General features: G+C 38.5%; 1 protein-coding gene across 12 annotated transcripts in view; it reads left to right on the forward strand.

Annotated features, from left to right (window-relative positions):
• The window catches only part of LPP (LIM domain containing preferred translocation partner in lipoma), a 693,621-nt gene that overhangs the window by 227,556 nt on the left and 443,764 nt on the right, over positions 1-22,301 (forward strand). For 8 of the 12 annotated variants that reach the window (XM_021071248.2, XM_021071246.2, XM_021071250.2 and 5 more), the window contains one exon: positions 4,273-4,473. The exons of the other annotated variants lie outside the window; for them this stretch is intronic. In XM_021071248.2, coding sequence (XP_020926907.2) covers positions 4,281-4,473 — 193 coding nt within the window. In that variant the 5' untranslated portion in view covers positions 4,273-4,280. The remainder of the gene's footprint in view (positions 1-4,272; positions 4,474-22,301) is intronic. 12 annotated transcript variants of the gene reach the window in all.

Below are 22,301 nucleotides of genomic sequence, written 5' to 3' on the forward strand. Positions count from 1 at the left end.
TCAAGGATTCAAGAGTTTAGTTTCTGATACAGGCAAGCAGAGAGGCAGAGTGACATGTGATGAGCATGATGTCGGCGGTATTCCAGGTACTGTGGAAGTGTAGTGAATGGGCACATAACTTGAACTGGAGGATAGAGAATGTGATTATGTCTTTCAGGACAAGTAGGAAGTGATGCTCAGGATCTCAGTGGTACATAGTTGATAAGACATCATTTTTAATTGAATGGAAGGGAGCAGAGGTAAAAACCTAGAGGAAATGGATGAATTTCCAGCAGAATATAAATGCTGAAAAATGACCTCAAAAGAAGTGTAAAACTCCTATGATTTTTGTAGAAGTTATTAGAAATATGATTAATCTCTATTATTAAAGAAAGTGTCACTGAATTCTGATAAAGCATTTAAAGATTGGATAGTTTCAATCTCATCAATAAATAAATCCAAACAGTAGAAAAGGATACAAAACCCCCATATCAAAACCTATAATGATAAGTAAAACAAGTAGAGAAAAAATACTGTAGAAAGGTCTTACTTATGATTATACGTACAAAAATTCTCTATAAAGTACCATATTTAATTCATCAGTGTACCAAAACTTTACAACTATGATTGAGCAGGATTTTTTTCTAGGATTGCTAAGATGGTTCAATATCTGGAAATCTATCAACAGGATTCATTATATCTCTAAAATAAGGGAGGAAAAAAAGGCAATTGCCTCAATGGATGCTTAGAAGGGTGATACAGAGATTCTAGAAAGGGATCAGTAGTAACCAAGGAGATCAGCATTTATTCATTCACCCATTCATGTGTAACATGTTTTTCTAAGGGCTTCCTAGCCAGGCATAGTGCTGGTATAGTGAGACCACTTAGAAATTTCCAGCCTATTGGGGCAGATAGGCAGGTGATTAAATAGCTTATGTGCAGAGTTTTATCAGTATGAAACAAGTCATAGAAGAGCCTGAAAATTAACCTACTCTTTTTGGAGAGAGGCAGGGGATTGTTCACAACATCAGAGACATTTTAGCTGGGTCAAGATGAAAATAAAGGGGTGGCTTGGTAGAAAGGAATGGGAGATATATGGCATTGGAGATGGTGGATACAGCATGTGTCATTAAATTTCATTATAAATCCTGGGAATGGTGTCGCTGGCCCATTGTTAAAATACGGAAGAATGGTTTGAGAAGATGCTGTTAAGGTCATATGCAGATACTTGCCCAGACCCTGGCACTTAGTGGAGGTGTTGCTGGAATTGCCTCCATGGGGAGTACACTGTCAGGGTAACATGTGGTGCTGCGGATACCGAAAATATGATCAAGTCAATGGTTTGCATATGGATGCTTAAATTTTCCTTTTTCTTACTCTCTCAGAAGTTGCCTCTTCCTTTATATCTACAGAATTTCTGAAAAGGCCAGGATTCTACAGTCAGTTGGCAATGTGGGCTTGCTCTGGAAATGTGCCTTTTTGCTTTGGAAATCACTATATCCTATATTAACCCATTTTTAAAGTTTCTATTTTGGAATAACTTTAGAGTTATAGAAAATTTGCAAGGATAATATTAACCCATTTTAAAAAAAAACTCTACAAATAAAGTTTATACTACAAATGTGCATGGTGAATTAACATTTTCAAATCTTTATCTTACTTTTTCCCCACTTATATTCACTTTAGTCTTGTTGAAAGTAGGACATATTTTATCCCCTTTTAGTAGAAGACTGATGCTCAGTTAAACAAATAAAATCAAAATTAATGTTTCTTGGAGTTCCCATCGTGGCTCAGTGGTTGACAAAGCTGGCTAGTGTCCATGGGGACGCGGGTTCGATCCCTGGCCTTGCTCAGTGAGTTAGGGATCTGGCGTTGCTGTGAGCTGTGGTGTAGGTTGCAGATGGCCACTTGGATCCTGCATTGCTGTGGCTGTGGTGTAGGCCGGCGGCTACAGCTCTGATTAGACCCCTAGCCCGGAAACCTCCATATGCCTCGGCTGCGGCCCTGGAAAGAACAACAAAAAAATTAATGTTTCGCACCCCTGAGAGATGAGCTTGGTTTTGGTATTTTAAAAAAAAAAAATCTCAAAGAATTCTGAATGTACAGACAGTTTTAAGAACCAGGAGTAAACCAGAATTATGGTTGTTCTTCTATATTAGTTTTGTGTTGGGCTTTAATGGTGGTTTAGTGATGTACAAAATAGAGTTCCTGTTCTTCCAGGGAACTCACAGATTGTCAGGTTATCTCATGTACATAGCATATGCACAGGTACAGGGGAGGAGGAGGAAAAGAAGGACCTGCAATCAGAGTGAAAATCCAATGATGCCACTGGCTTAACAGAACTCCTCTGATTTCTTATTCAGAGTCTTCCTGATTGATTCCTCTCTTACCATTAGATTATGAAAACTACACCTCCTACAATTTTCCTCGACTTACTTGCTTAGCCCTAGGCAGTATATAAAACACTTTAATATTGTTATATCATTGTTTGTCATTAAGAAACCATCAAAAGTGTTTTAAACTCTGGGAGTTAAGTTAAGTGGAGGTACCTGTGGCTCTGGGTGTGGGGAGGGGGCTGCTCAAGGTTCTGCCACCTGCTCCTGGTGTGGCCTAATGCTACCCAGGACCCATCTCTCCCTTCACCTCATCTCTCCGTGGCCATGCCATGTGCTGAGGCCTTTATTTTTTCCTGTATTTCCAGTGTTCTTTGTCAATACAGACATCTGGAAGTCATTGTGCAGCCCTCTCAATTAATTCAGTCCAATTAATAAATTACAGGGTGGATTTGGGGCTGGGAGTGGTGGGGGAACCTTCCAGGCATCCCCGGCTGGAGAGCTCTTACAATCAGACTTGGAGAGCCCTCCTCAGAGGCAGTCTGCAGGGCTGGGCCCCAGCCTGCAGGCTGCCTGGAGGATGGTTGGCCTACCCTGACACCAAGACATTTTTCTTTCCTTACAGAGTGTATTTTAATAGGAGGACAGCCCCTGGGCTGGCTGGTGTCTCTCCTTCCTGACTGAGTTTTTCCAGATTAGCCTCCTGTGGGGCTGCCTTGCACATTATAGCAGTTGAGTACTTTAGCCCCTGGCCATTAAGTACCAGTAATTGTCCCAGGCAGTGTCGCAAACAGTGCCCCCTTCCCCAATATCCAAATGCCCTGTGGTGAGGAACAGTACATTAAGTGTCCTGCCATGCACTTGTGATGTCCTTATTTCAAGAATAAACTTTTAAAGGTTCCTGAATGCCTGAAGAATGAATTCAGACTCCTTAAGCTTGCTTGCAGAGCTGTCTCTGTTTTTGTTCCATCCCACATTTTTAGTTCTTTTGGTATATCTATGTTTCCTTATCCCCCTTGTTTACTTTTCTGCCCATGTAATGTTGCCTACCTTGTTCGGCCCGACCTCTGCTCAGCACTCAAGGCCCAGTCTGAAGGTAACCTCACTAATGAGGTCTTAGTTTTGCTCCCAGCAAGAAGTGATCTTATCTTTTCCTACATTCCAGCAAAATTTTTATTTATTTTTTTACCTCATTTAGTTACCTTATGACCATTAAATTGATATAGTAATCATATTAGTGTTATGATTACTATATAATAAATTATGATATATTTATAATATTAATAGGCTATTAATAAATTGAAGCTTTTTTTTTTTTGTCTTTTCAGGGCCTCACCCACAGCATATGGAGGTTCCTAGGCCAGGGTCTAATCAGAGCTATAGCTGCCTGCCTCTGCCACAGCCACAGCAATGCAGGATCCAAGCTACATCTGTGACCTACATCACAGCTTACGACAGCACCGGATCCTTAAGCCACTGAGTGAAGCCAGGGATTGAACCTGCATCCTCATGGATACTAGTCGGGTTTGTTACCACTGAGCTACGGTGGAAACTACTGTGTTTTTTTTTTTTTTTTTTTGAAGCTTTTTTTATACCAACGTTGCTGTTTTAAGTGTCTGTTTTATCACAGACACTTCTTTAGATTAGCGACTATTTCTTACTCCTATTTATTTCCTAAAGACTGCTAGGCACTAAAATAGTTAACTGTTGGAAGAGAGGTATTTGAGACTGGTTGAGGGAGTGCTCAGTTTTTCTCCTCCTGTTAAGATAAGCTTTTCATAACTTTCCTTCCTTCCTCCTCCTTCCCTCCCTCCCTCCCCTTCCTTCCTTCCCCTCTTCTTAGAGTGCTCTTTAAAGATTTCATTACATGTGGATTAAGAAGTAATAATGAAGTGAACTAGATTGCCTTCATTTCCATGTTTCTTTAAAAACAGCAGTGCTTATTTCTTTTTAATTCTAGATTCAACAATGTCTCACCCATCTTGGCTGCCACCCAAAAGCACTGCTGAGCCCCTTGGCCACGTGCCTGCACGGATGGAGACCACCCATTCCTTTGGGACCCCTAGCATTTCAGTGTCCACACAACAGCCACCAAAGAAGTTTGCCCCAGTTGTTGCTCCAAAGCCCAAGTACAACCCATATAAGCAACCTGGCGGTGAAGGTGAGTGTGGGGATTTCAGAGGTGGGTGCCTCTAATGGGAGAGTTTAATATAATAAAAGTGATTTGTAGCTGTGGTGGGAAAAGGTAGCTCAAAAATCTGTAGTGTGCTTATTATTGTGTGTAGACTACCAAAGGTTAAAGAGCACCTAGTAACCATCTAAGCAACTCTTTTTTGGGGGCATAAAGAGTCTGTCATCTTTTAGGGGTTGTATGACTAAGATCACACAGTAAGTTAGGGCCAGAGCTACAACTGGAACTCTCATCTCTTCATTCTTAGCTTAGTGCCCTTCTATTGCAGTGTCCTCCAGCCCATCCCATTGTCTTGTAGAAATGTGTTTATCACCCAATTGCCCCTCCCTCCCTCTTGTGTTTGGACAAGTGTCCTGAAATGCTGGGATCTGATGGGAAACCCATACAAGACAAAGCTAATAAGGCACTTAGAATTGTTTTCCACTCTCTGCTGTCTGGAGAGTTCTGTGTGATCTGCATTTGTTGAAGCCCACAGACATTTGAACGAAGCCTAGTTTTAAGGGTTTTAATAATGTACATTCAGTTGACATCAAGGGGAACTTGAAGATCTTCCTGATCTCAGCATCCCAGGTGTACATGCATGGATAAGCTCACACACTGAACCCCACAGGCAGCATAAAGAGTGGCATACTATTGGAGTTACCTTTGTGGCTCAGTGGTTAACGAATCCGACTAGGAACCATGAGGTTGCGGGTTCGGTCCCTGCCCTTGCTCAGTGGGTTAATAATCTGGCGTTGCCGTGAGCTGTGGTGTAGGTTGCAGACACGGCTCAGATCCTGCGTTGCTGTGGCTCTGGCATAGGCCAGGGGCTACAGCTCCAATTCAACCCCTAGCCTGGGAACCTTCATATGCCGCAGGAGCGGCCCAAATAAATAGGAAAAAAAGACAAAAAAAAAAAAAAAAGAGTGACATACTTTTAATAAAGTTTCCATATTCTTATCAATCCATGTCAGCAGCTCATCTAAGCCCATGAAGCAGTAGAATGTTAGACTTTTGGGAACTGAGGGAGAAGAGGCAGTGAATGGAGATTATTCCATGCCTCTATTTTCTCCCCCATCCTACTTTTTAAAACAATTACCTCACCTTCTCCAGGATGTTTGTAATTCCTTCTTGGATGACATTAGCGTGTTTGTTTCAACAATTTTGCATGAGACTGTTTCACACTCTGTGATGTAGTCCAGTCTTTCTCTTTTCTTTCTAGTCCTCTCCATGCCCCCATAAACACTTTACTTGTCTATTCATGTTTTAGGACTGAAGTCAGAGGCCTAGTCCAGATGTCCAGTTGTGTCAGGTAGCTGGACGCTTAGGCAGGTGGAAGGGAGGAGGTCATGAACAGCTGGGCTGTGGCTTTTTGGGTCTCCGTCGTTGAGAAAGGGCAGCAACAAGACCATGAGAGATCTGCTCTGGAAAATCAGTACATGAAGCCCTTGGTGCACTACCTGTCCCCATGCAGTGCCTGAAACCCTGTTGGCCGTGAAGGAGACTACACCGTTTCAGCCAATCAAGGACACAGTGGGACTGGTTTTCTTTGGCTATTCTTCTTTAGTGATTGCAGGGCTTAGGAATGGGATGTAGAGGAGAATCCCTCTTCACATGACAACAGGAGTCATTGTTGGCTTCTGCATCTGTTTTCTCAGTGTTTCCTCTGCTCTGATCACTAGGAGGTTTGTTATTTTGTCTCCCCACTTTGGCAAGAGCTAAAATCCCTTTAATATGAAGGGGACAAAGACAGGCTTTCTTGTAGAGAAGGAGGCAGAGGTGTGAGGAGTCTAGTAGGTATCACCATCAGTGCACCCCTGAGGGCCAGGGTGAAGCAGGTCCTAAATAGTACAGGCTAATAAATGGTATGTGTGAGAGGGAGGAGAGAGGCGTATAATGGTTGCCCTTCAGACTCCTGTACTCTGAGTGCTGGGAGTTCTGGTGAACTGGCCTCTTGGTAGACTTCCTGTGTTGAGATGCCCTATCCTCTTTACTATACTATGTGAGGTGCTCCCGCTGTCTAGCTGGTTCTCCAGTGACACTGGCATCATCTCTGATGCTTTGCAGCTCTTTACTCAACTCTTTCTTTCTTAACATGTCACTACACACCTTTTTGTCACCTATCACAATCCTGCTTGTTTCACCTTTCCCAGTGTCTGGGCCTGACCTAGATGTACAGATGTACTCTCTCTCTTCCCTGGGGCTCCATATACGTCTTATTTCTACTTCTTTTTTGCTCCTCCTGCTCTCAATCTGACATTACTGAACATAAAGTTCAGGTGAGGCACTATGCTTTTTCATTGTCGTTATTGCTTTGTCCAAGTGTTTTGTTTTGTTTTTTGTTTTTTTTTCCCACATAATGAAGTGGAACTTAGAGAAGATAGGTGACATTCTCTATGTTTTTGTGGCTACTAAGTTTCTGAATGAGAATGTTGTTCCCACTCAGTGTGCTATACTTCATGGCATATGTGGCACTCAGGTCCATGCGATGGTGATGCTTTTCTACTTCCGAATAAGAGTATGAGCTTTGTTTCCCCATTTAAGCAACAAGACGTGGTTTCCCACTCATCCTTATGTTCCTCTTGGCTCTTATTATGCTACTGTGTTTTTAGTGGCAATGGTTGTGTATGGTCACATGTATGTCTGTATGTTCTTATGTGTGTATATATTTGGATGGATGGCGGATGGCTGGATGGGCGAGTGTACTGTTCGGTGAGTCTTCTCTTGCAATCAACAGTTTGGAATGTGGCATCCTCATTCCAAGCAACTCAGTCTCATTTCATTTCTGAAGTCTTGATTCTTTCTTGCAATTCTGCCAGTCTCTCTCTTTTTAATATAACCTTTTTTTGAATACATGAAGGAAGAAATTTCCCTTGCATATATACATTTTAAAGACAAACATGGGCAAAGGTTCATGGATATTCAGACTTTTTAAAATGTAGTTATATCTCTTCATCTGCTGTATATTATGACATGATATTTGTTAGAAGTGTAAGATTTGCTTCATTTTATATTTAATTTAAATGTTAGTGCATCTTCTCTTGCTTTCAATTTTTTTATAATTTATGTTACTCTTTGTTTAATTTTTTTATACATTTGTAAAGTTTATATCCATCTTTTTTTCCTTTTTTGTCCATTTAAAATGTTCTATACCATTAGTGAAATCCCCAGGTAATAGGTAACTCATTTTTTATGTACAGGGTGAGTTGATGATACCATGGTCTCATTCCTCAGCTCATGCTATTCTTTGCCTCTATACACACTCACCCCTTGGTTTCTAGCCCATAAAGTCTTAACATTCATAGCTTAATACAGAGCCTGACTCTGAAGAACCTAAGCCACAAAGGCAGAGCATTAGAACTAATAGGAATCACATAGTCCACCCTTTTCTGATGTAAGAGTGAGAACTGCAGTGCAGAGAGCATATGTGATTTTCTTGGAGATGCATGGCTTGCTCATGGTTAAGTTGGCATTGGATCTCAGGTCCCCTCTGTCTGAGTCCAGAGTTATCCAGGATCTCGTGAATCTCTTTGTCACCCTGCCATAATTGTTATGCATCTTGTACAATCCTTATCACAGCTGGCCTTCTAATAGTAAATCTATTTTACATAGGCCTGTCTCCTTCAGTAGACTTGGACCGTTATAGGCAGGGGCTGCCTGATTCTTGCCTTTACTGCCAACAGCATCCAGCAGGATACCTGACACAGAGTAGGTACTCAGTAATGTTTGCGGTGAAAGTTAACCACAGTGGAATGAACCTGCTTATCCAGGCAGCAGTTTCAAGCTTCTCAGCTGCTTATTAGGCTTTATAGTTCTGCAGCTCAATCTACATGTTTGAATGACTTTTACCTCCTCTTTCCATTCCTCGAGCTTTTTTAGCGCAGGATTTGTTTATCCACTGCTACCTTGAAGTTACCGATTACATTTCTTGCCCTGATATTATGTCTGTGATCTCTGGGGTTTGCTTTCTTATTTTTAAATTCTCATTGTGAAAGTAGGAAAAAAATGCCTACATGTTTTCCACATCAACTTATATTTATGTGATACCATATGTTATAACCTTCTTTTATAAGATATTCTGCTAATAACTTTCTTTACAGGGCTTTGGCACATCTAAAAATGGGGTATGCTCACCTCCCCTCCTTCCTAGTTATTAGCTCTTTAGGCCTCAGGGCCCTTTTATTTTACTACCATTATTCTGATTTTTTGTTGATTTTTTTTTTTTCCCTCAACAACTTGTGTGTCTTAGAATGTCCCTAGATTTCTAAATGTCTTTTTTGTGGATTTCCTGTTGTGGCCTATTGGTAACAAACCTGACTGCTATCCATGAGGACATGGATTTGATCCCTGGCCTTGCTTGGTGAGTTAAGGATCCGGTGTTGCTGTGAGCCTTGGTGTAGGTCGCAGACATCAGGTCCTGCATTGCTGTGGCTGTACCTAGGCTGGCAGCTGCAGCTCCAAATAGACCCCTAGCCTGGGAACTTCTATATGCCAAAGGTGGGGCCCTAAATAGACCAAAAAAAAAAAAAAAAAAAGAAAAAAAGTCTTTTTGTCTCCTGTACCATATGCTTATGAGTCCATGTATATTTTTTATTGTTTTGTCTTACAAATTTTACCATATGGAGTGTCTACATTATTTTTTAGTTTAATGAGTTTGGTATGTATGTATGGTTTTATATCATCACCTTCTCTTCCAGACTGATGAGGGCAACAAGATGATGTGATTTTTTTTCTGGTTATTAAGGTATTAGTCAGTCAGTAGTGTTCTTTATACCGAGTCCCCTCTCTGCTTCAAATTTGCAAACAAAAATACCCCAAAGCCTTAGAGTTTGATGCAGAACAAGATATAGATATTTCTTTTTCTATTCTTGAAAGATACCAAAGTAAGTGAGGTTTCCTACTTTACTAATTATTTTCATAAAATGGCTTGAAATTTTCCTCTTTTTGCAAGTCTGACAATTGGAAATTTGCTCTCAATAGTTTGGCTGAATGAAATTTGATAATATTTTGTATCCATTATTATCATAAAGAATGATTTGTAAAGTTTTCAAGTTTATAAGGTTGAAGTTATCTTGTGGCCTGGAGTTAACTTTCTTCAATATCTGAAATTCCTTTTTAGGTTTGTTTTTTTAGTGCCGTACCTGTGGCATATGGAAGTTCCCAGCTTAGGTGTCAAATCAGAGCTGCAGCAAGTAGCCTACATCACAGCCACAGCAATGCCAGATCCAAGCTGCATCTGTGACTTACACCACAGCTCATGGTAACACTGGATTCTTAACCTACTGAGCGAGGCCCGGGATCAAACCCTCATCCTCATGGAGACTAGGCAGGTTCATTACTGCTGAGCCACAACAGGAAATCCTAAAAATATTATTTATTTATTTATTTTTGTCTTTTTGCCTTTTCTAGGGCCGCTTCCCGTGGCATATGGAGGTTCCCAGGCTAGGGGTCGAATTGGGCCTGTAGCTACCAGCCTACGCCAGAACCACAGCAACGTGGGATCCGAGCCATGTCTGCGACCTACACCACAACTCATGGCAACGCCAGATCCCTAACCCACTGAGCAAGGTCAGGGATCGAACCCGCAACCTCATGGTTCCTAGTCGGATTTGTTAACCACTGTGCCACAACGGGAACTCCCTAAAAATATTTTTTAATGTAAAGTTTTAATACAGCGTATCCATAGGGTACAAATTCAAGGTAATCCTTTCAGTAGAATTTTTTTTTATTTGTACAGTCCTTTGTAGCTTATACAACACTTTTATATTCATTGTCATTTAATTCTCAAAAGAGATTTCTTAGTGTAGCTCTCTGAGTTAAGTAGAACAGATGTTATTGCCATTTATTGAGTGGTAATCTACCAGAAGTGAAATAACTTATTCAGTAATCACATAGCTAGTAAAACTGTAGAGCTAAGCTCTGTTCTTTATATCTAGGGCTCTTGCTTATTTTAACCGGTTCTTTCTATTTATTGGATGTTGGGGTAGATAGCCCCATCTATTCTAACTCCATTATTTTATTATTTCATGACTCTTCTTTGAAATTAATTTGAATATGGTTGCCCTTTTCACAAACTTTTCCTACACATATTACCTTTTATACTTCCTTACAGTATAAACAAAACCTCTGTTTTCAAGCTTTGCCTGCATTGCTTCATCTAGACTTGTAAAGTCAGATTGGAATAGATGAATTCTATTCAATGACAGTCCTAAGCCTGGAGATCTTTTACTAGATCTCATTGTGTTTTCTGCTACCTGAGGTTACTGTTCTATTCTATGGAGAGGGAGTAGTTATAGGTGATTGCTTTTGGGTTAAACTTAGTAACTAGAACAGAATGCCATCATAAACAATGGGTCTCCCTTGTTTCCTTTCTACTTCCTTGCCAGAGCCATTCTTCGTGCTTTAATCACAGTCTTTAAGCAGCAGAAGTAGAAAAGAGTTTGAAGATTATCTAGGCCATTTCTTTCACTTGTCAATTGTGAAAACTCAGTCTGAGAGGGAAGAGAATGTCTTCCCAAGGTTACCCAAGAGTTTGGGCTGAACTGGCTCCAAAATTCAGGCCCTAAATGTGCTTGTTCCGATGGGTCTCCACTGTTTTAGATTGGAAGAAACAAGGTTGGGGCTTGGTTCCCAGGAATTGATGAGTCTGATTATTGCTTTTGGGTGGGAACTAGACGTTAGTGATGTGAAGTCATGTAACCTGGTAAGCAAGACATTTTTGTTTTCTCAACAGATAGCTAAAATTTGAGGGAAATGGATGGCTACCTATGGCGATGTATTTGAAGAAGTAACTTAGAATGGACTTTTTCTGCCATTTTTATGTTGAATGTGTAAGCCAAGTTGATGCTTCTTCTCTTACAGTTAGTAAAATCTTTTTCTTTTTTAAACTTGGAATAATTGGTAGTAAAAAATGTATGAGGACTGATAGTGAACTCTGAACAAGTGATATCTAAATATTTATACTCATAGCATACTCTCCCGTCTCTGGAGTCTTGTAGTCTCTGTCTCTGATGTGAAAGGCGAATATGGCTTGCAACTTTGGACGTACACATGGGAAACATCTTGCTTATTTAGTTCTGCCAGTCCTGTTAAGCTGCCAGCCATCACAGAAGAGCACTTGCAACTTCTCAGACTGTTTGTTATAATTACTCCTGGTCGGTCATGAGGATAGTCACAAATTCACTGAACCATCACAAACTCTAATGAGACTCAGTTTGACTGGCATGTCCCTTTTCTAGTTCAGGGTAAGTATCTTGAGCCTCCTCTATCACGTGGAGCGCAGTACATGAATTTTAATTTTCAGAGCCTCAGGGGGGAAAGAGGACAAGCCATTCATTCATTAAAGGGGAAGATAATAATTGTATTAATTTGATTTTTACATTGCATCTCCCTGAAAAGAAAAGAACCTATAATTCTTTGGGTGAAATCAGATCTTACTAAATATTCCTAGGCCTTATTGACACTCAAAAGAGCCAAAGTTCAGTGCTATGTTGGTGGTGAGGGCATTTACATTCAAGCCTCAGTTTAACCACTTGACCTTGGGCATGACAATTTCTTATTCCATATTTTCTTAATTTATAAAACAAGTTGGTGATATTAGTTATCTTATGAGATTGTTTTGAGGATCAAATGTAACAATAAATGTAAAAATGTTTTATAAGTCATAAAACACCTAGGAATTACTATTACATACTTACTAAACGATCACTTACCTGAAACAGAATTTGTGCCAGACACTCTTCTAGTGGGCTGAAGTGATGAAAAAAACTTAGATTGATTCCTGTTCTCATGAAGTATGATTCCTGCTGTAATTAAAATAACTAGTTTTTATTAATACTAAGTAATATTGATAATATTATAAAATGGTATTTATTTAATAAATGCATTTCATAATTCTATACATACTGTTACAAATAATTCTAAGTTATCCAAGTACATAAGACTAATAAATGTATAGTGATATAAATATTAATAGTGGTAGTATTCATAAATACTGAGAAACAGTAATTAATTTCTAATAACATCGATAAGAATCACAGTGCCACAATACTATAATATTACAAAATTCTTGAACTTGGAGGAATCCTAAAAATTATCTAATACAACACCTTCATTTCTTGGAAAAGATAGTTAACTCCCTAATAAATTTGTAGGAGTTATAAGGTCTTTGCTCTAGAGATGCTGTAAATAATGAATTGAAATTGTCGAATACAGGCAAAGGCTATTACCTCAGTATTAAAGGTGCAGAGAGATCAGTTGGCTTGTTCAGTATTACAGAATAGTAAGTGGTGAGGCTGAGTTTGGACCCTGTGGACCCTTCCATGATTGCCATAGTTCTGTGCCACCAAAGCATTATGGTTGACTTGTTTAAAAGTGACAGTGATAGAATTAATATATGTGCAAAGAGTAGATTAGATGTTTTAGAACAAAAAGAATTCATGTTTGTTGGCTAAAAATCTCTTTTATTTTGCAACCTGTCAGATTAATTTACTGCTGAAGTGAATTCCGTAATGAGGTGGTGGATTCCTCATCCCTGCCTTACCCAAAAACTGTGAATAATGCAATATTGTATAGTGAGGTGCTCTTTAATCCTCTTCATTTTTTAAATTATATAAAATGTGTAATACAATTTTCACTTCATATTTTAAACCTAAACAAAGCTTAATTTCTTTCTTGGGAATAAAAATAAATATAGAACCACAATAAGTTATCACCACACACCTATTAGAACAGCTAAAATAAAATAATTGTATCATATGCTGGTGAGGATGTGGAGAAGCTGGATCTCTCAAACATTGCTGGTAATCATATGCAAAAACTGGAAAACTTTTTGGCAGTGCCCCCCCCCCTTTTTTAACCAAAGTAATTGTGTACTACCTATATGATTTACAAGTTGTACCCCTGGGCATTTTATCCAGAAACATGAAAAGTTATGTTCACGAAAACCCTGTATGTGAATGTTCATAGCAACTTTTTTCATAATGGCAAAATACTGGCAATAATCCCAAATGCCCTTCAGTGGGTAAATGTTTAAGTAGACTCTGGTACATCCATGTAATGGAATAGTACTATTTATTAATAAAAAAGAGTGATCTATTGATACATGTGATAGCCTGGATTGAATTAATGGCATTATGTTTAATGAAAAAGAAAAATCAATCTTGAAGGATTATGTATACCATATAATTCCATTTATAAAACATTCTTGAGATGACAAAATTCTGAAGATGGAGAACAGAGTAGTGATTGTTAGGGGACAGGAGAGAGGATGGAGTGGGGCAGGGAATGCATATGCATACCAAGAAAAGCAACATGGAGCCTGTGGTGGTGGTTATGTGAACCTGCATATGTGTTAAAATTGCATAGATCTATATATGCACACACAAAGGAATGCAGGAAACCGAATAAGGGCTAGTTGTCAGTAATGAAATAATGTCAGTTTTCCTGGCTTTGATATTGTGTTATATCTATATTACATGTTACTCCTAGGAGAAGCTGGGTGAGCCGTTCATGCGATCCTTTGTATTATTTTTACAACTTTCTGTGAGTCTATATTTTAAAATAAAGAAGTTTAGTAACAATTATACATCTCTCTATCTCTCTATCTATCTCTCTATCTATCTCTATCTGTCATCTATCTTCATGTTTTCTTCCCTCTTAAGGTGACATCTTGTATGCACCATGCTTTGACGGTTATAATGGTAGTTTGAACCAGTAATTTTCTGTTTTGGGGCCAGTCATCAGAAAGACTTGGGGAACTGACAAACAAACAAACATACAAACAAATAACACAGTCCCTGAGGCTCATGTCAGTCCTATAGAATCAGAATCTCAGGGCGTGGGCTTCAGAAATCTGTATTAAAACAAAACAGAACTCTTCAGATAATTCTGATTGGTGCTCAACCAAGTTTGGAGACCATTTGTTTATTTCAGTAATTCCAGGGGTCACTGGTGTAATACCTTCGAGCCTTCTCCAGTTCCTATGAGCACAGACTCTCTCCTTAGTTAATGATGCAACTATTGAAGTCATGCATCTTTTATCATATGAAAAATGTGGAGATTCAGAGAGAATCATCCTACATGTTGCTATGGTATTCCCTCTGTGCTTTCATCATAAATACCAGTTTCTCACATATATTGTCCTAAGGACTTTTAATTTGGATCCCCAAACAGAAGAAGATGTAAATAAAAATGAAACATTCTTTTAGAATGCCTCAGCAATGCCCAAGCTTCTGCATTTGCTCTCATGTAACTTCAAGTAACAGTGCCTGAAATTCCAGCCGATTTTGGGTCATGAAAGGCCTATGTAAATCATCTATAACTGGATTCATTATGAATGTTATGAAAATAAACCTGATACTTAAGCCTTTGGGCGAATATACCATATAAAGAAGTCTACCCTGGAACAATAATTGACCCTAGGAGCTGTAAAAGAAGAAATAATATCATGATATTGTATTTTTAGCATCCTTCTTTAAATTTATGGTATCCAGAAACTGGACGGCGGAAAATAGCACCAGGGACAAATGAATACAAGCCCCTGAGGTGTGACACCTTGAGCCTGCTAGCACTTTGACCTTCTAGCATTCTCTCTTATTATCCATTCTGTTTGTCGTTTTGTACATTGCCTCTCTCAAACAGAAGAGATGATCTGCCAGTTGAGATAGACATGTAATAGCCACCGTATACCCATGAAGTTGTATTCTGTAAATTAAGTGTAAAAGCTGATGAAAGATGTGCTGTAGGAGAAATTGGGGGAAGCTTCACCAATGGTGCATATGGAGATGTCAGATGAGGGGACATCTGAGCTGAGTCTTGAAGAGTGAGTTAGTTGTTAGCCAGGCAAAAAGGGTGGTGGACAGCATGACATGCCAAGCAAAGGGAGCGGCATATACTAAAGCAGAGGAAGTTGCCCATTTTGAACCTTGTAATTTTAGCAGCTCTTCTCTGACATACTTAGACACTTGGGAGCTTTGCAATGAGCAAAGTAACTTCACTGAGTGGACTCAACATCTCGTGTGCTTTGACATATATCTCTAGGAATAGCTCCAGGAAGTTGAGTAGCTACAGGGAAGAAGCACCAAGAAATAAGAATATACTAATCTTATTGCACCGTGGGCAAGAAGTACCATCTTGCTGGTCCTGGCAAGAAGGATCATGCCATTTCTCTCCAAGTGTCTATCATGCTTGAAAATGAAATGTTTCTGTATTTGCAGATGCTATGACAAAAAAGAAGGGGAAAAAAATCGTCTCTCTTTTAATTCTACGCAAACTAGGTCAAACCAGCCTTTTTACCTAGTCAAACACTCATCTTTAAGAATGTGTGATGTGAGCCAACTAAAAAAAAGTATTTTGTTCTGGTTTATCTCTTTTTTTTTGGAGTGATCCTGAGAAAATAGGAAGCAATGAAAGAAGAACTTTATTATGAAATATTCATTACAACTTGCAACTTTAAAGATGTGTGTGTATATGTGTGAGAAGAGATTTTGAAGCGCTTTCCCACATAATCTCTAATTTAATCACTACCATCTACTGTAATGTATTATGGTTCCTTTATTATTAAGCTTCCTGGAGACAAATGAAAAAAAAAATCTGAAATTCAGAGGACCATTGGTGAAGCTTATAAACATAGAAGCCACATTTGACCAAAATTTTAGTATTTTCCTTTAAGTAAAGCATGGGCAGGTGATATTGAATAACTGCTTTATAGTAAATGTTGATTATTGCTATTACTAAAATGATTTCTATGGCAGAATGTTGTTGGAAGAATGAAAAACTTTTTAATGGATTTTTTTTTTTTCTTTTTATGACTGCACCTGTGGCATATGGAAGTTCCTGGGCCAGGGGCTGAATCAGAGCTGCATCTGAGGCCTGTGCCGCAGCCATAGCAACACTGGATCCCAGCCTTATCTGCAGTCTACGCTGCAGCTTGTGGCAATGCCAGATCCTTAACCCACTGAGCGAGGCCAGGGATTGAACCCGCATCCTGACAGAGAAAGTATCAGGTTGTTAACCCACTGAGCTACAGTGGGAACTCCCTTAGTGGATTTATTAGTCATTTCTTCTAAAGTCCACTCTGCTTTGCTGTTAATCTAACCTTTTTAGTTACACTGTAAAAGTTGGTTATTATGACCCTGGGTCTACAGAGATTATAACACAAAGTGAAACAATCAGCACAGGGCAAAGCTGGGATTTGAATCCTTGCTTTTTACCTTCAATTACAGAGCTTTTCCTCAACACTAAGTTGTATCTCATGTTAGTGCTATTATTATTTTCTATTAAAAGAAGAAAAAATTCTCACCATTATTTTTCCTAATCATGACCATTCAGAGCTGTATGGAAATTGAAATAACATGTGAAAATTGCTTAGAATCACCTGTGCATTGGTGTATATGGAATGATGGATGAAAGTTAAAACAACCAAAGTGATTCCTATACGTCATTACCAAGAAGACATTATTTCAGAGAGTCTTTGGAAAATCACTTGACATATCCATTAATTCTGGTGAATTATGTCATCTTGCTTAGCTTGTTAGATGTCATTGATGGTTTTATTGATATTAAAATGAGATTAAAATTACATTTAAGTTTACTGATATTTTTGTTATTAATATGTTCATATATTATCATGTCCTGTGGTGTATTAAGTGCTTCCTCTGTAAAAATTATTTACTGAGAAAGAAATCTCCAAGTTATATGATGTGTATCTTGAAATGTCACCATTTGAAGTGTCATACATACCCACCCAATGTGGTTCCTGGTAGACTGAATTTGCATTTTCATATCTCACCCTCTGCCTTACTTCAGTTCCCCTACTAGGCCCAATTCAGATTTATCTCATACCATTTTTATTAAACAGGGCTCTATAACAGATGGGAAAAGAGTAAAAACACATTCCAGCCCTTAAACAGTTTTTATTTTCATTAGAAACCTGACAAATGAAAATGATAATGTAACTAAAAATATAAAGCTATAAATTCTGTTTGTGAAGTGGCTTTATGTTCAACTTCTCAGATGGTTTAATTGAAGTTTCTTGGGGCCAGGACCAGATCAGAAGGTTAAAAGAGGGGAGGTATTGGGGTGGCAGGATGTAGATTAACCTCAGGTAGATCTGAGTTCAAGTTTTGATTTTACCCTTTACTTCTCTAGGAATTTGGCCTTACTAGTTTAAGTGGCTACCTAAGCTCTTTCAATTTGTTCTTACATTAAAATAGAGGTACATATATCTCTAAGAGTTGTTTTTAAAATTAAGCAAATAAATTGGCAGAGTGTCTGTCACAAGATAATGGTCAAATTGATGGAAGCTGCCATCTTTATTGTTGCTATTATTATTATTAAAATTAAAGTGTGAATATTAACCCTAGGAGTAATAATTCATAGTTTTTTCATCCATAGATTTTTAATCATAATTGTCCAAATATAACTATGGTTGGCCAATTTTGAAAACACCTTGGTTTTATCCTTTTTTATTCTATGATAATGCTTTGCTAATTGACACTTTAGGATTATCTTGTTTTATTCCTGTTAAATTATACTATGTTGATAGGTCCTTTTTCTGAATGCAAAACACCTTTCTCGGAGAGAAACGTTACTTGAACTATATCAATATAGAAGAAGAAAGGATTCATTTTTATGGTATCTCTTTAAGAAGGAGGGTTTTGTTTTTTGTTTTTTGTTTTTTGTTTTTTTTTTTTTTTGTTTTGTTTTTGGCTTTTTAGGGCCTCAACTGAGTCACATGGACATTACCAGGCTAGGGGTTGGATTGGAGCTGCAGCTACTTTCCTACGCCACAGCTCATGGCAACGCCAGATCCTTAACCCACTGAGTGAGGCCAGGGAGGGAACCCTAGTCCTCATGGATGCTAGTTGGGTTTGTTACTGCTGAGCCATGATGGGAGCTCCCAAAGAAGGAGCATTTTTTTTTATTGAATTAGTATTATAGATAATAATGTAAGTGAACATTATGTAATGAAAACTATAAAGTAAACCAGTGATTTTTATTAATTTAAAAAGTCTTTTTTGTTTTCCAGATTATCAAATGAGGCAGAGAGATTTTAGAGATGTTAGTAATTATATCATTACAGGAAAATAATTAATTGATTTGCTAGGAATTTTATCTTGGGTCCTATTCATCTCTGGGATTCATATTTGAAATTTAGCCAGTCTCTTAAAATTGTGTTTACTCTTGGTCTATGTGTATAACTTTTTCAGGGAGAGGGTCCATATGTCATCAGATCCTCAAAGAGATGCTTAACTCCACTCATTAAGAAAGATAACCTCCCCTGTTTTAGAGGTCACCAGTCTCCCAAGCCATTTATATCAATGTTGGTTAAATGAAAGCCAGCTTTCCCTTTTCCTCTTGCCATATTAGGAGGTAGAGTCTAAAAAGAGAACTGAGAATTTGGTGGTGATGGAAGTGGGGGTTCTAATAATTACATTAAAAAATGCAATGACTGTACAATATAACATGTAGACACAATTATATCACAATATATGGTTTTGATAACATGTTCATATTTGTTTGCACATCTCCTCTGGGCAGTGCATTTATAAGGTGAGGCATAGAGATGGATAAGGCATGGGTTCTTTCCTCTGAGAGGGAGGCCACACAGATATTCATTCACATTTGATTATTGAGGCGATGGAAGTTCTGTGATGAAACTGCTTGTACCCGGTTCTACAGGTACAAAGCAATCAAGGAGATTCCTGAGTCCTTTATACTATAATATGCTTTCTATTGCCTGGCATGTAATTATTACCCATACATTTTTACTTATTCCTCTTATATGTGAATTTAAAATGTCATATTTGTTCTGCTTCCATTAATGCAGTTTTGAATGATGATTCATCAGTGCAGTGGCCTATTTTAGTGAACCACAATAGCTTGGGTAGAAAGAAAAAAAAAAAGATTCAACATACTCAGGAATGGAAAGCAGCCATCTTTTTATAGCTAAAATTGCAAACATCTGGCAATTACTCTATTCTACCTCCCTTCAAAAAAAGAAGAATCGTCCGTTCAACTGTGGAGCCTGCCACTGTGTTTAATCAAGGCAGCTATGCAAGCCTCAAGGAGCGATAGGTTTTGATTCAAGGAGGCCATTGCCTAACCCAGTTGGCCAGACTCTCTTTGGAAAATACACCATTTAATACTGCCCATATGCTACTGTGTTATGTAATGATAATAATGGTAATATGGCAATTAATGGCTGTAGAAAATCCGTATTTGCTTTCCTGCCCTAGCTCATTTGTGGTGTCTTTTATGATAGCTTTTATGTTTTTGCAACTTAACTGTTCAGGTCAAGTTTGCCTCTCTCCATCCTCTGGAGCTTTTCGTATTCCTGAGTCGAAGGTTCAGCTATATCAATGCAAGTCATACTTACTGATTTGATTTTTATTATAAACTGGTCTAGTAAAACGTTGAGGGAACAAATTCATTTCTTTTGAAAGCCTGACAGTGATCTTATAGTCAAAAAACAATCCACTGTGCCTATGATTCCCTCATACCCCACCCTTTTTTCTTATTATGATAATTGCTTGTGAAACTAGTTCTTCCCTCCCTGGCAAAAGTCAGCTCTGCTGGCAGGGGAAGTGAGAATGACGGGTGGTTTGCAATAAGGGCTGAGAGTCAGAACTTCTGCATTTTTCTCTTGGGGCCAATGCCAGCTTTCACTCTGGCCATGACCAATGTACTCACCTTTCTATTCCCCATTTACCTTTCTCTTCCTCTGAGCCACTGAAGGGGATAGGTGGACTTTTCCCTTCCCAGGTTCTGCCAACCTTGCTGTCACTGTTTGCGTTTGGCTCTAGGGTATCTTGGTCAATGATCATTATGTGAAGGGATGGAAAAGATGTAGTTTAAAAAAAAAAAAGTTTCAATGGCATGGCAATTTTCAAAAACAACCTCAAGTACTAAAAATAGGATGTTTTCTGGTGTTATAGTGTTAGCATTTTATGGTACTTGGAAATCATAGGCATGCAGTGGGGGCCATGAGCTTATTATACCCTTGCTTTTTATGCCTTTGGTAGAACTATGTTCAATACCAAAGCCACTGCCTTAGCTTTGATATTATAATTTTACTAAGCTGTCTCTCCTGCCAGTCTTCCCAAAATCCCACTGAATTTTGCAAACATTTCATTAACTTAACTGCAACTTTACAAAAGTTGAGATTGTGATTGGGGGGGGGGGTTCTGTTTAAAAACATATATAAAGGGAAGAAAAGAAGCAAGAACTCCTAATAACCTAAAATGCATATCTTAGTACAACTATTCCATAGAGACCTTGATGGAATAATGGTCTCTGGAATCTCAAAATGTGTGTCTCCCTTTCTCTGTCTGTATCCAGTAAATTACTGATAGTTCTAGCTTTTCTCCCTCATGAGCACATCTTAGAACTTGGACTTGTTATAGGCAATATTGTTGCCCAGTGCTTTTCTCCTTGATGACCTTCCTAAAGTGGAAGAGCCTGTGCCACTTTATGGCTGTGTTGTACTCTTACTTAAGGGCTTAAAAATCCACAAACTTTTTAGAACACAACCTGTGCTATATTGCAGAGGACTTTAAATGTCTCAGTAGTTCTCTACCTTCACGACATGCAAGAATCACCTGGGGAACTTTAAAAAAATGCTGAGACTTGGCCTTCACTCTCAGATAATTCTAATATAATTGGTCTAGGATAGGCACCTTTTCTTTTTTAAAAACATTTTCCAAGTCTTAGAACCACTGAGACAGTCCAATCTCTCCTCTGATACTTGAGTTCCTATCACGTCTAACAAGATGTTTTTCATGCTTTTCTTGAATATTTTTAGTGTGTGAAACTGAAACTGCCCTTTCTGTCTTTGGACAGTTCTGAGTTTTTGGAAAGTTTGTCTTTATTTTGATTAGAAATCTGCTCTCATAAAATGTGGACATATTTTTTAATCTTAGGAATTTATAATCTTTAGCCATGGAGTTTAGTTAGTACTTAAAGTTTTAAAAATGTGCCCTCAGGGAGGAAAAATCTGTAACAATCTGATCACATCGCTTGAATGGTAACCAGTTGTCATTAAATAGGACCTCTTCCTTAACCACTTTTGAGTTAGGAGTCTCTGGAAAGGAATGGTGAAGAACAAACAGAAAAACAAATTAAACAAATGTTTTTTCTAGGGAGGCATCATCAGAGTTACCTTGCCAACTAGCCAATTTGACCTCAAGAGCAGGAACTCTTCGCTGGTCACCATTCAATTCATGGTGTCTAACGTGGTTGAGGTGCAAATGAGGCATTCAATGACTACTTACTGAATAAATGATAAGTATGACATTTATTGAGGTGGCTCAAATTAAATATACAAACACTGATAGTTTTAAGCATAACAGCAGGTTAGAAAATACAGTGGGAGAAGGTCCCTTTTGCAGGGGAATAAAGCTAAAATGCCCAAATGCACACATTTAATAAGAGATATGAAACATATGTTCACACAATGAAAAAACAAACAAAATATAACCCTCAACTCTCTGGAAAAACATAAGTCTTGGTAGCAGTGTCCCTGGTATAGATCTGTCCTCTCAGGCAGCCATTAGATTGCTTTGGCTTTAACATATGGTGGAGGTGGGAATATGTTTTATTTGTAGGGTCACTTGTATTTCTTTTGGATTAAAAGATATTTTACTATATTCAGGTGAAACCTGCTGCACCCCAGGTCTACCTCTGGTCCTAGTTCTGCCCTTGAAGATTGCAAAGGAAAGTCCTCCTCCCTATTATTTCCATTGTAGGGTTCTAAAGCTTTTAATTATTTTATTCAGCCTATCCTGGAAAGCCTGGTTTATCAGGGCCCAGAACTAAAC

Source organism: Sus scrofa, chromosome 13 (genome assembly GCF_054392235.1).
Source record: "Sus scrofa isolate SSC_HxYL_T2T_F1_AM1 chromosome 13, Sscrofa_HxYL_maternal_Yorkshire_Landrace_v2.0, whole genome shotgun sequence".
In the NCBI taxonomy this organism is placed as follows: domain Eukaryota; kingdom Metazoa; phylum Chordata; class Mammalia; order Artiodactyla; family Suidae; genus Sus; species Sus scrofa.